Raw genomic sequence first — 14,008 nt, forward strand, 5'->3', positions numbered from 1 at the left:
TCCTGGGCTTGACCATATCGGTTGGATCCTAGATGACTGGAAAACTGTGGCCTGGTCAGATTAGTTCCAATTTCAGTTGGCAAGCACCGTTGGTAGAGGTCCAGTGCGGTGCAGACCACACGAATCCATCGATCTATATTGTCACTGTACAAGCTGGTGGTGGCTCCATAATGGTGTGGGCTGTGTTTACATGGTATGGACTGGGTTCTCTGGTCCAACTGAACCGGTCATTGACCGGAAATGTTAATGTTCAGCTACTTGGCGGTCATTTGCAGCCATTCGCGGACTTCATGTTCCCAAACAACAATGGAATTTTTATGGCTGGCAATGCATAAAAGAAATTATTCAGGTAGTGAAGGGAGACGAAAATTTAATAGTCATGGGTGACTGGAATTCAAGAGTAGGAAAAGGGAGGGAGGGAAACATAGTGGGTGAATATGGATTGGGAGAGAGAAATGAAAGAGGAAGCCGTGTGGTAGAATTTTGCACAGAGCATAACTTAATCATAACTAACACTTGGTTCAAGAATCATAAAAGAAGGTTGTATACATGGAAGAATCCTGGAGATACTAGAAGGTATCAGATAGATTATATAATGATAAGGCAGAGATTTAGGAACCAGGTTTTAAGTTGTAAGACATTTCCAGGGGCAGATGTGGACTCTGACCACAATCTATTGGTTATGAACTTTAGATTAAAACTGAAGAAACTGCAAAAAGGTGGGAATTTAAGGAGATGGGACCTGGATAAACTGACTAAACCAGAGGTTGTACAGAGTTTCAGGGAGAGCATAAGGGAACAATTGACAGGAATGGGGGAAAGTAATACAGTAGAAGAAGAATGGGTAGCTTTGAGAGATGAAGTAGCGAAGGCAGCAGAGGACCTAGTAGGTAAAAAGACGAGGACTAGTATAAATCCTTGGGTAACAGAAGAAATATTGAATTTAATTGATGAAAAGAGAAAATATAAAAACGCAGTAAATGAAGCAGGCAAAAAGGAATACAAACGTCTCAAAAATGAGATCGACAGGAAGTGCAAAATGGCTAAGCAGGGATGGCTAGAGGACAAATGTAAGGATGTAGAGGCTTATCTCACGAGGGGTAAGATAGATACTGCCTACAGGAAAATTAAAGAGACCTTTGGAGAAAAGAGAGCCACTTGTATGAATATCAAGAGCTCAGATGGAAACCCAGTTCTTAGCAAAGAATGGAAAGCAGAAAGGTGGAAGGAGTATATAGAGGGTCTATACAAGGGTGATGTACTTGTGGACAATATTATGGAAATGGAAGAGGATGTAGATGAAGATGAAATGGGAGATACGATATTGCGTGAAGAGTTTGACAGAGCACTGAAAGACCTGAGTCGAAACAAGGCCCCAGGAGTAGACAACATTCCATTGGAACTACTGACGGTCTTGGGAGAGCCAGTCCTGACAAAACTCTATCATCAAGATGTATGAGACGGGTGAAATACCCTCAGACTTCAAGAAGAATATAATAATTCCAATCCCAAAGAAAGCAGGTGTTGACAGATGTGAAAATTACCGAACTATCAGTTTAATAAGTCACAGCTGCAAAATACTAACGCGAATTCTTTACAGACGAATGAAAAAACTGGTAGAAGCCGACCTCGGGGAAGATCAGTTGGGATTCCGTAGAAATGTTGGAACACGTGAGGCAATACTGACCCTACGACTTATCTTAAAAAATAGATTAAGGAAAGGCAAACCTACGTTTCTAGCATTTGTAGACTTAGAGAAAGCTTTTGACAATGTTGACTGGAATACTCTCTTTCAAATTCTGAAGGTGGCAGGGGTAAAATACAGGGAGCGAAAGGCTATTTACAATTTGTACAGAAACCAGATGGCAGTTATAAGAGTCGAGGGGCATGCAAGGGAAGCAGCAGTTGGGAAGGGAGTGAGACAGGGTTGTAGCCTGTCCCCGATGTTATTCAATCTGTACATTGAACAAGCAGTAAAGGAAACAAAAGAAAAATTCGGAGTAGGTATTAAAATCCATGGAGAAGAAATAAAAACTTTGATGTTCGCCAATGACATTATAATTCTGTCAGACACAGCAAAGGACTTGGAAGAGCAGCTGAACGGAATGGACAGTGTCTTGAAAGGAGGGTATAAGATGAACGTCAACAAAAGCAAAACGAGGATAATGGAATGTAGTCGAATTAAGTCGGGTGATGCTGAGGGAATTAGATTAGGAAATGAGACACTTAAAGTAGTAAAGTAGGTTTGCTATTTGGGGAGCAAAATAACTGATGATGGTCGAAGTATAGAAGATATAAAAGGTCGACTGGCAATGGCAAGGAAAGCGTTTCTGAAGAAGAGAAGTTTGTTAGCATCGAGTAAAGATTTAAGTGTCAGGAAGTCGTTTCTGAAAGTATTTGTATGGAGTGTAGCCATGTATGGAAGTGAAACATGGACGATAAATAGTTTGGACAAGAAGAAAATAGAAGCTTTCGAAATGTGGTGCTACAGAAGATTGCTGAAGATTAGATGCTTAGACCACATAACTAATGATGAAGTATTGAATAGAATTGGGGAGAAGAGGAGTATGTGGCACAACTTGACAAAAAGAAGGGACCGGCTAGTAGGACATCTTCTGAGGCATCAAGGGATCACAAATTTAGCATTGGAGGGCAGCGTGGAGGGTAAAAATCGTAGAGGGCGACCAAGAGATGAATACACTAAACAGATTCAGAAGGATGTAGGTTGCAGTAAGTACTGGGAGATGAAGAAGCTTGCACACGATAGAGTAGCATGGAGAGTTGCATCAAACCAATCTCAGGACTGAAGACAACGACAACAACAACAACAACAACAACAACAACAATGCATCATGTCACTTGGCCACAATTATTCATGATTGGTCTGAAGAACACTCTGGACAATTCGAGCAAGTGATTGGCCACCCAGATCACCCAGTATGAATCACATCAAATATTTACGGAACATAATTGAGAGGTCATTTCGTGCACAAAATCCTGCACCAGCAACACTTTCATAATTAAGGACAGCTATAGAGACAGCATGTCTGTGAGGACAGGTCATGAGTTGAGCTCAGTTGGTAGAGCACTTGCCCGCGAAAGGCAAAGGTCCCGAGTTCGAGTCTCAGTCCAGCACACAGTTTTAATCTGCCAGGAAGTTTCATATCAGGGCACACTCCGCTGCAGAGTGGAAATCTCATTCTGGAAACATCCCCCAGGCTGTGGCTAAGCCATGTCTCCGCAATATACTTTCCTCCAGGAGTGCTAGTTCTGCAAGGTATGCAGGAGAGCTTGTGGAAAGTTTGGAAGGTAGGAGACGAGATACTGGCAGAAGTAAAGGTGTGAGGACGGAGCGTGAGTCATGCTTGGGTAGCTCAGTTGGTAGAGCACTTGCCCGCGAAAGGCAAAGGTCCCGAGTTCGAGTCTCGGTCCGGCACACAGTTTTAATCTGCCAGGAAGTTTCATATCAGTGCACACTCCGCTGCAGAGTGAAAAGCTCATTCTGGAAGCATGGCTCAATATTTATGCAGGGGACTTCCAACTACTCATTGAGTCCACACCACATTGAGTTGCTGCTCTGTGACAGGCATATGGAGGTCCGACATGAAAAAACATGACCTTTGCGCCTCAGTTTAATGGTAGAGACAGGTTCAGCAATAAGTAAGTTTGTGATGTTGCGTTCAAGGGAATTTGAAAATATATCTCTATGAGGTCAATTTTACTTAGTAAGGTGCTGTGGCTTAATTTTGCAGGGTGTTCATTTGGGGTCAGTAGGGGGTAAGTTTCCACTTCAGCTTTTGCATTTATCATTACAAGACAACAAGAAGTCTCAGAGTGCAGTTGGGCTAGTGCACTGTTACCAGTGGTGTGGCACTTTGACCATGGAGAACAGGCTTTAACACATCTATGAGTGAGGCTAGATACCTGTCTCTTGAGGGTCATGAGCTTCGAAATCAGTTCCTTTCCCTAGCCCAGGTGAGAATATTTGAGCATATCTGCCACAGAGAATCTTTGGAGTGGTGCCAGGTCTTCCGGATTACAAGGTGTGTATTGTCTGATGAACTGTGAACCTGTAAGTGTGGAAAGAGTCTACCCCAAGAGCACTGTCACATTTTGGTCACGTACCATAAAAAAATTTACTGGATGAGAGACTTGGTTGTGAGTGTGTGAAACTGCATAGGCCCATTTGTTTGTTTCTGTTGCCTACAGAGATGGCAACCCTGAACTTAAATAGATGGAGTGTTTTAGCAAGGTCACATAAATACCACTGAAGAGGTGTAACATCACTGAAAGATTGCCGACAAACACACCTGAGTATATTGGGCTGCATTTTAAGAAGTTTGCCCTTCCGTAGATTTATTTCCACAGATTGGGATGTGTTTGTGGTGGAGCTACTAAAAGTTGCCAGAAAGCTGACATCACATCATCTTCCATCATCTACTAACTCTGGCCTACATGGGCAGGTTCATAGGTTTGAGTTATCTGCTTACTTCCACCAGAGACTGCAGAATGTGACTCCTCAGTGTGTGGTTCCCCACTTCCAAGTTGGGAATAAGGTGCATTATATCGTCCTTCATTGGAGAGTCAGCGTACTTCTGTTCACACAAACATTCAAAATTGCAATTCCTACATAATCCATATCGATCAGTGGCCAAACCCGATTCAGTTTGATTGGAGCTGGTTTTTTTGCTGCCAAAATTCTAACTAGTTGCAATAATATGTTTCTTCATCAAAATATGTTCATGTAGTTAATATTCTGTGAAACTCAAGTTATGCTAGATTCATTAGTTGCTGTATTAGATTATACACCTCAGAATTTCCTGCAAGTACGTTGTCTTTTGTCTTTCCACGTCAGAAATTTTGTAAGTCATAAATTGTAACTGCAGTTGTTGGTGATAATCGTCCCACTCTTCAGTCGGTTTGTTGAAGGATGGAAAAGCCATAAACGTGTATGGCACAGAATACATACTTGTTGCATTTGCTAACGCTTTTATTGCCTATAAAATTGCTGCCACTTGCTCTTGAAAAACCCACATCGTTCGCATTATCAATAATTCTAGTTGCTTCGTGATTGAAGACTCATGCAATCGACTAATCACAAAGTGTTCACAAAATCCAAATGGCACATGTCACAGATCCTGAATCATCTCGATTTTTGTGAAGGTGATCTTCAGTCAAAACTAATGGAGACTCGCCCTGGTTTATTCTAAGAATTGAGATATGTTAAAGAAAGCTCCCCAGAGTAGGTGGTGGTGCAGAAGGCCATGGGTGAGGACCACAGAATACAACATGTACCCTCTGTAGACAGAATTTGTCCCGCAGATGCAGATTTAGGGGCATCTGAAATAGCAGGCCCACCCACAAAGGAGAGACCTCAGTGACAATGGACATTGGTGCCTGGTGCAACATGTCCGGATGGGTGTGAAGAAGATGATGGCTATGAAGCCATTCTGCCAGACTGTGGCCTTCAATTGGGGTGGCCTTATAAGTTGTCAAGAAACTACATAGGGCAGTGTCATACATTATTTCTTTCAGGATCTGGGACTTGAAACTGCAGCCAAAGCATTCCACGTAACTGTTGGAGACCGGGTGAAAGGGCACAGTATGGAGATGTTAAAACCCATTACAGGTAAAAGACTGTTTGAAATCATGGGAGGTGAACACTGTCCTGTTATCTGAAACCAAAGTGCAAGTGTGCCTTCAGTGGGTAAGATTTTTTCCAAGGCAAAGGCAGTCATGTGAAATGTGACCTGTAATATTCAGAATACAAAAGGGAAGTGAGAAAACAAATCCATCACAACCAACCCCATGGACTTGTTAGCACTTCCACTATGTCAACTCTGTGATAGAATTGCAAGTGGCTCAGATTGATCGTGGGCTGGTTTATAGGCAGAATTCTGATAGGTGTGGTCTCCTCAGAGGGTGGTCCTGTGACAAGCACCATCTGGCTAGTGGTGCCACAGCGGTCGACAGTAATGTTACACCTGCTATTCAGTGTCCAAAGCGACATTGGATGACACCACTACACTTCCAGTCCATCTGTCATTAACGTGTAATCATTGTTTGTAGTTCATTTCAGCCAAATGTTGTTTCAGTGTGAGACCCTCGTCTTCACAAAATACAAGCAAGCCCAGTGGATTCAGTGTGGAAGCAGTGCCTGCTGTAACAGTCGATCATACATAATTGGTATAATGTGCGGTAGCATGGTGTGATCGTAATGGTGCCATCAACCACTTAGTAATTATTATTAGTGAGTGGGCAGTGACGAGAATGTAATCAAACAATTGTACTGGTTTTTTTTTTCTGTTTGTGTACAAGGGCTACCCAAAAAGTACATTATGTTTTGGAATTAAAAATAAATAAAGTATTGGAATTTTTTTTTATTATATACAGATGAAAGCCACACTTAACTACTACTTTTCTACATAGTTACCATTTAAATTAAGGCACTTACCATAGCGATGGACAAGCTTGGAAATTCCTTCGTCGTAAAATTTGGCCGCCTGCGCCTTGATCCACGTGGTTACCTCTTTTGGGACAGAAAAGGTGTGATTTTTGTGGATTTCCTGGAAAGAGGCATTACAATAAACTCTCAAAGGTATTGCCAAACTCTGCACAACCTCAGAAGAGCAATACAAAACAAACGCAGGGGAAAGTTGGGCTCGAAGATCTTGCTGATTCACGACAACGCCCGGGCCCACACGGCAAATGCCACTCGTGAAGTCCTCGAATCTTTTAAGTGGGAGTTGTCTCCTCATCCGCCGTACAGTCCCGACCTGGCACCGAGCGACTTCCACTTATTCCCAGAAATGAAGAAGTGGTTGGCTATGCAACGTTTTGATGACGACGCTCAGCTTCAAGAAGAGGTAACCACGTGGTTGAAGGCGCAAGCGGCCGAATTTTACGACGAAGGAATTTCCAAGCTCATCCATTGCTACGATAAGTGCCTTAATTTAAATGGCAACAATGTAGAAAAGTAGTATTTAAGTGTGGCTTTCATCTGTATATAATAAAAAAAATTCCAATACTTTATTTATTTTTAATTCCAAAACGTAATGTACTTTGTGGATAGCCCTCGTACTTACATTATAGTAAAGGCTGAAAGAATTGGATTTAGTGTTCTAGCAACTTCACACAATACATAACTTTAATATCCTTCTCTCAAGAAAACAAATGGGAGTGGGAGAGCTAACAGTAACAAGTTTCAGGGAGAGAACTGTGTATTAATTTATTTTTCGTCATTATAATGGAATGAAATTGAAGAAAATAGTTCTCAAAACAGACTAAAGTGTGTATTAGACCAGGATTCAAACACACAAAAGGTGTGTTCAGAAAGTACTGAAACTTCTTCTTTCCACTATAAACCTGTGAAGTGTGGAAGACCTTCTGTGGTGGATTCATAGTGGTGACATTCATGTACAGTTGTGAATTTTTCCCACCAGTAGAAAGCGTCCTTAATTGACAGTCAACCTATGAGTTAGCTTGTGTAGTGAGCACTCAACTGATTCCAGTAAATTGTAAAATGATGGAATAAATTGAGCTGCGATATTCCATCAAATTTTATGAAAAGTTCAGAGATACCCAGCCGTAAGATTCAACAGGTTTTCGGTGACGATGCAGTGTGCGGGTCAGGGAAAAAGGAGTGGTACATTCGCTTCAGGGATGGTCATTCATTACTGGACAGTGAACCATGTTTAGGCAAACTATCAACAAGCTGAAATGACAAGTCATTGAGCAAGTTTGGACTTTGATTGTGGATGACCATCATATCACAGCACCAAGACTAGCAAATGAGATGGGGGAAAGCACTGGATTAGTATGTTCAGTTTTAACAAATGATTTGTGCTTGAAGAGAGTGTTCACAGATGTATGTCTGCCAACCAAAAGTTGGCTACTCTTTGTGCACACTTATTTTAAGTGCCTTTCACAGGAAATACTGTCACTGCTTGACTATCCACCCATAGCTTATAACCGGACTTAAAGCATCAGTCTACCCGAATCTGTTAATTTCCAAACTGCACAGGCAATTCATGCAATTCTAACACAGATTGTAAGTACTGGCAGATGGAAGCTTTGAGTTAATTGTGCTGTGTGCTTAGGCGACTCAGCTAATGAGAACATTCCTACTGACCCAATCAAGGGTTCAGATTTGAATTTTTTTGCCATAGTTTAAATATCACACAAAGTTTCAATATAGCATAGTAAGTGTTGCAGAGTGAAAGATATATTACGAAAAGAATCCTATATTCTTGAAAAACTCATATGATTGTTGATCTCATTTCATCATTAATGTTATTTTTATTACCTCTCCTCTAGTAAAATTATTTAGCACCATCAGATAGATCTCCCTTGCTCCTAAATGTAAAAATAATAGAAAATGTTGGTCAACAGGTACTGTAGAACCAAGGACAGCTTTACAGATCCATGTGAAAGAACTATAAAAAAAGAACAATGCTACCTGAATGAAACTTATGCATGCAAAAAATGTGTTGAGGTTGTTTTAAGGATCATGCCCTCTCATATTAAGGTCAAAAATATTTGAAGACTGCCTATGTCTTTGTTGTGTGAGGAATGGAATTCTCAGTGTATGCAATTTACTTCTGTGCATCAAAACTCTCAGCCTATAAGGAAATGTTGTGAGCTGTTGCACATTGTGTTTCAGACCTGAGTTGGCAAAGCCTGCCTCACAGTTGTATCCTCACTGTTTATCGGGGATCCTGGACTCTGCTGTTCGTTCTACTAATGCCCAGTATGAAGATGAAGATATTCTTCAGAGGTTGGATGTGAGATTACTCGAAATGTCAAAAGGAGATACTGGTTGGGATGTTTTCACATTGGACTACCATGTTGTCGGTCCGATAGGAACAGTAAGTCTTTCTTATTATGACTTTTTTTAAAGTTGTTGCTTAGAAAATGGCCATTAATGAAATTAGAATTATTTTTAAAATGTTTTAATGATTTGGTTCTTTACATTTCTTGATTCCAGTTGACAACTGTTGCCACTCATAAAATTTGTATTTATCTTATTAAATATGGTACTTCATAATCAGTGTCATGATGGAATATTTATAGTAGTTATTGTCATTTCCCTCTTCTCTCAGTGTTTGATACAGAGAGCTAATTGCAGTATCTCTTATCACAACTTTATAGCTGATAATGTAGGCAGTGGGAATTCATGTGTCTGTTTCTTTCCGACTTACATGGCAGGTATAAGTGCAGCAGGGTGATTCCACAGTGAAATTACAACTCGGATAAAAGTGTAACTTTTAGTCCAAGGAGATCGTTACATCAGTTGTGGTTTTTTAATATATTCTATTTCATTGTACATTAATGCACTGAACTCAACATTGTAAATATAATGCTGAGTTCTATGCATTAATGTAGAATGGAATAATTCCGTGGCATACCATTTAACAAGATGCACAAGGCGGTATAGAAATGTCACTGCTGGAAAGATACCTGGTTGAAAATTGCATCCTGATTGTAGTCTACCAGCTTCCACAGGAATTGAAACTTAAGTTTTTGCCCCATTTGTAGTACATGAATCTTTAAAAATCTTGGCTGTGATCTGTGGCATATAAGGTACAGTAGTGTGCAGCAATCTGCCAATGGCATATTTCGTTTTTAGGATTCCTGCTTTTGTTTCCATCATTGTCGAGCATGTATTTACCAAATATGTAAAATGCATGAATGGCAGTGGGTGCACCAGGAAAATTAACATAGGTGCAGCCCCATGGGCAGATGGTATTTGCAGACTACAGAACATAATGTCAGACTGGAGCTTCCTGATTGGCTGTGTAAATTTCAAAGTGGCAAATTAGCATTCAGTGGTTGTTTTTTGCTCGCAGTGAAGGAGGTGCTTAATGCAAGATAATCTCCAAAGGGTGTAGTTTAATAATTGAAGGCTTTTTGCTCATACTGCCGAGGTAATTACTACCCCATTTGTAGTGATATGACATCTTCAGTCCCTCAGGTCATAGAGCATTTGTATCTGTGGATCATTACTATTTATTTTAGTTCTGCCATATGGGCCTGCTTCAAAATTAGATCCTGATCCATTTTACAAGCTAAGGAGGCAGCTTTTATAATGAAATCCTGTAATGCCTCTATTATATTTGTAGGGCTCATATGTATTACATATTTCATTTGGCTCTGCCGGTGATGTTAACAGTGTGTTGGCATTTGTGTACTGCTCTTTGGCCAGTGATGGAATTAATGGAAACACACAGGATAATCAATGAAAGGCTCAGCTCCTTGAACGCTTCCTTATACCGAAATTCATCAAACTATGACTGTGGCCTTCCTTTCACTATAGTGTAGTTGGCAGTACAGCTTTAGACACTTATTTAAGGATTTTGACGTCATCGTTTATATTACCAAGAAACATATACACATAACATACACAAGTAACATACATAACATGGTTAAAGAGAGTTTGAAAGTTTTTAATGTCCTGGATAAAGACGTCTATGGGTTGTATATCTTCATGACAACTCAAATGGTCTATTAACTGGTATAGAATTGCTTTATAACTCCCATTGGTTCTAACTGGTTAAAGTTAGCCCTAAACTAATTAGTTGTGATGTTATGTTGATAATGATTTCTGTAAATGCTTATAGCATCCTATGTATTATGTGTACTGGCAAAACGGCCCATTCTCACAACAAAACTTCAGAATACAAACAGCACAAAAAATCTATCTTTACACAAAGGAATCAAAGATCTGACTACCAAGATGCTCATAAACAGCTGAAATTGTCCTGACTACTGTCAAACAGTTGGCAACTGCTGCGAATCGCTGTGTTAGGAAAACTCACGAGAGTTGTGCACCTGTGATACCGATACCAAAGGTACCTCAAGTACCTGTCTCCTCTGCAGAAAATAAAGGATCTGTCATTACTCGTCCACCTGACTGCGAGTGGCACATCAACGGTAGATCAAGCCGTCCTGTATTGGAAGGAGATCAGGGAGGGCTCAGGGTTTTGTACAGAACCCCCTAACCAACAGCTTTGAGGTACTGTCTTTCACTGAAACTGAGCAAGTGGGACTCACTTGACCTGTTTTGGGGAAACCTGTTGCATCCTGAGTCAAGAGGAGGCAAACACAATAGGAGTCTATTAATTATCGTCAGTTCAAACGTACAACAATTGATGATACCCCTTAGGGAAATGGTAGCAAGAGACAGGAAAGGACACCATGTGCACTCAGGTTGTATGTCTGGGGACCTCATCCAACATGTTGAAGAGGCTACACCAAAAGCCAATAACAAAATACGGTGCAACCAACTGCAGAGTGTGGCACACGTTGGAACAAGTTATGCTTGTCGTTTGGGATCCAAGGTCATATTTGGGTCATTTCAGATACTGGAAGAGAAGATTGAGAAGACCAGCCTTGCACATGGAGTTTCAACTAAGCTCACAGTGTGTACCATTGTCCCCAGAACGGATCGTGGTCCTTTGGTCCTGAGGCGAATGGAAGGACTGAACCACAAGCTAGGCTGCAACTTCGTGGACCACCATAGGGCTGAAAACTGTAGCGTCTCATGAAATGGGTCAAGTGTGCACTATATGTCAGAGACTGCTACTCAGATAGCTGACTGTGTGTGGGGTGTACACAAGGGCTATTTAGATTAAGTGACTTTCCATACAATCCGTGTAAAGATAGCTTCAGGAAACACAGAAGTATCAGTGTAAAAGCGAAAGAAATGCCTCTCACAGGTGAGAATATTAAGACCGTAATGGTAACCTGTTGAAGCATATGCAACAGAATGACAGAGTTTGAAATGCATTTGAAAAGCAGTGAAGCTCACGTAATACAAGGTACAGAAGCTGGTTGAATCCTGGAGTTGATAGCATCGAGATATTTGGGGGAAATTTAAGTGTATATTGAAAGGATAGGCAAATGGGAAATGGAGGTGGTGTATTTGTTGCAGTAGACAAGAAACTCATATCGATCGAGATAGAAATTGAAACTGCATATGAGATTGTTTGGACAAGACTCAGTATCAGGGACAGGCATAAAATGATGATTTGATCCTTCTGTTGCCCAACTGACTCATCTCCTGATTTAACATCTACATCTACATCTACATCCATACTCCGCAAGCCACCTGACGGTGTGTGGCGGAGGGTACCTTGAGTACCTCTATCGGTTCTCCCTTCTATTCCAGTCTCGTATTGTTCGTGGAAAGAAGGATTGTCGGTATGCTTCTGTGTGGGCTCTAATCTCTCTGATTTTATCCTCATGGTCTCTTCGCGAGATATACGTAGGAGGGAGCAATATACTGCTTGACTCTTCGGTGAAGGTATGTTCTCGAAACTTTGACAAAAGCCCGTACCGAGCTACTGAGCGTCTCTCCTGCAGAGTCTTCCACTGGAGTTTATCTATCATCTCCGTAACGCTTTCGCGATTACTAAATGATCCTGTAACGAAGCGCGCTGCTCTCCGTTGGATCTTCTCTATGTCTTGTATCAACCCTATCTGGTACGGATCCCACACTGCTGAGCAGTATTCAAGCAGTGGGCGAACAAGCGTACTGTAACCTGCTTCCTTTATTTCGGATTGCATTTCCTTAGGATTCTTCCAATGAATCTCAGTCTGGCATCTGCTTTACCAACGACCAACTTTATATGATCATTCCATTTTAAATCACTCCTAATGTGTACTCCCAGATAATTTATGGTATTAACTGCTTCCAGTTGCTGACCTGCTATCTTGTAGCTAAATGTTAAGGGATCTTTCTTTCTATGTATTCGCAGCACATTACACTTGTTTACATTGAGATTCAATTGCCATTCCCTGCACCATGCATCAATTTGCTGCAGATCCTCCTGCATTTCAGTACAATTTTCCATTGTTACAACCTCTCGATACACCACAACATCATCTGCACAAAGCCTCAGTGAACTTCTGATGTCATCCACAATGTCATTTATGTATATTGTAAATAGCAATGGTCCTATGACACTCCCCTGCAGCACACCCGAAATCACTCTCACTTCGGAAGACTTCTCTCCATTGAGAATGACATGCTGCATTCTGTTACCTAGGAACTCTTCAATCCAATCACACAATTGGTCTGATAGTCCATATGCTCTTACTTTGTTCATTAAACAACTGTGGGGAACTGTATCGAACGCCTTGCGGAAGTCAAGAAACACAGCATCTACATGGGAACCCTTGTCTATGGCCCTCTGAGTCTCGTGGATGAATACCCCGAGCTGGGTTTCACACGATTGTCTTTTTCGAAACCCATGCTGATTCCTACAGAGTAGATTTCTAGTCTCCAGAAAAGTCATTATACTCGAACATAATACGTGTTCCAAAATTCTACAACTGATGGATGTTAGAGATATAGGTCTATAGTTCTGCACATCTGTTCGACGTCCCTTCTTGAAAACGGAGATGACCTGTGACCTTTTCCAATCCTTTGGAACGCTATGCTCCTCTAGAGACCTACGGTACACCGCTGCAAGAAGGAGGGCAAGTTCCTTCGCGTACTCTGTGTAAAATCGAACTGGTATCCCATCAGGTCCAGCAGCCTTTCCTTTTTTGAGCAATTTTAATTGTTTCTCTATCCCTCTTTCGTCTATTTCGATATCTACCATTTTGTCATCTGTGCGACAGTCTAGAGAAGGAACTACAGTGCAGTCTTCCTCTGTGAAACAGCTTTGGAAAAAGACATTTAGTATTTCGGCCTTTAGTCTGTCATCCTCTGTTTCAGTACCGTTTTGGTCACAGTGTGTCTGGACATTTTGTTTTGATCCACCTACCGCTTTGACATAAGACCAAAATTTCTTAGGATTTTCTGCCAAGTCAGTACATAGAACAAAAACTTCAGAGAGAACCTTAGTACATTTGAATGTAAGTTGCCCAGTCTTACTGTAAACATTGGTAGAGGCTTAAAGCATCCAACAGTTAATTGGGAAAATTACAGTTTTGTTAGTGGTGGCCATGATAACACGTGCTGTGAAACATTACTAAGTCCCTTCTCTGGAAAAGTACCTAG

At 41.1% G+C, this 14,008-nt stretch overlaps 1 protein-coding gene across 6 annotated transcripts in view; it reads left to right on the forward strand.

Moving 5' to 3' along the window:
• LOC126161894 (gamma-tubulin complex component 3-like) overlaps positions 1-14,008 on the forward strand; it is a 310,528-nt gene that overhangs the window by 167,676 nt on the left and 128,844 nt on the right. For all 6 annotated transcript variants that reach the window (XR_007534969.1, XR_007534968.1, XM_049918039.1 and 3 more), the window contains one exon: positions 8,663-8,867. Coding sequence is in view for 4 of the 6 variants with exons in the window: in XM_049918039.1 (XP_049773996.1) it covers positions 8,663-8,867 (205 nt within the window). In the remaining 2 variants the exon portion in view is untranslated. The remainder of the gene's footprint in view (positions 1-8,662; positions 8,868-14,008) is intronic.

Source organism: Schistocerca cancellata, chromosome 2 (genome assembly GCF_023864275.1).
Source record: "Schistocerca cancellata isolate TAMUIC-IGC-003103 chromosome 2, iqSchCanc2.1, whole genome shotgun sequence".
Classification (NCBI taxonomy): Eukaryota; Metazoa; Arthropoda; class Insecta; order Orthoptera; family Acrididae; genus Schistocerca; species Schistocerca cancellata.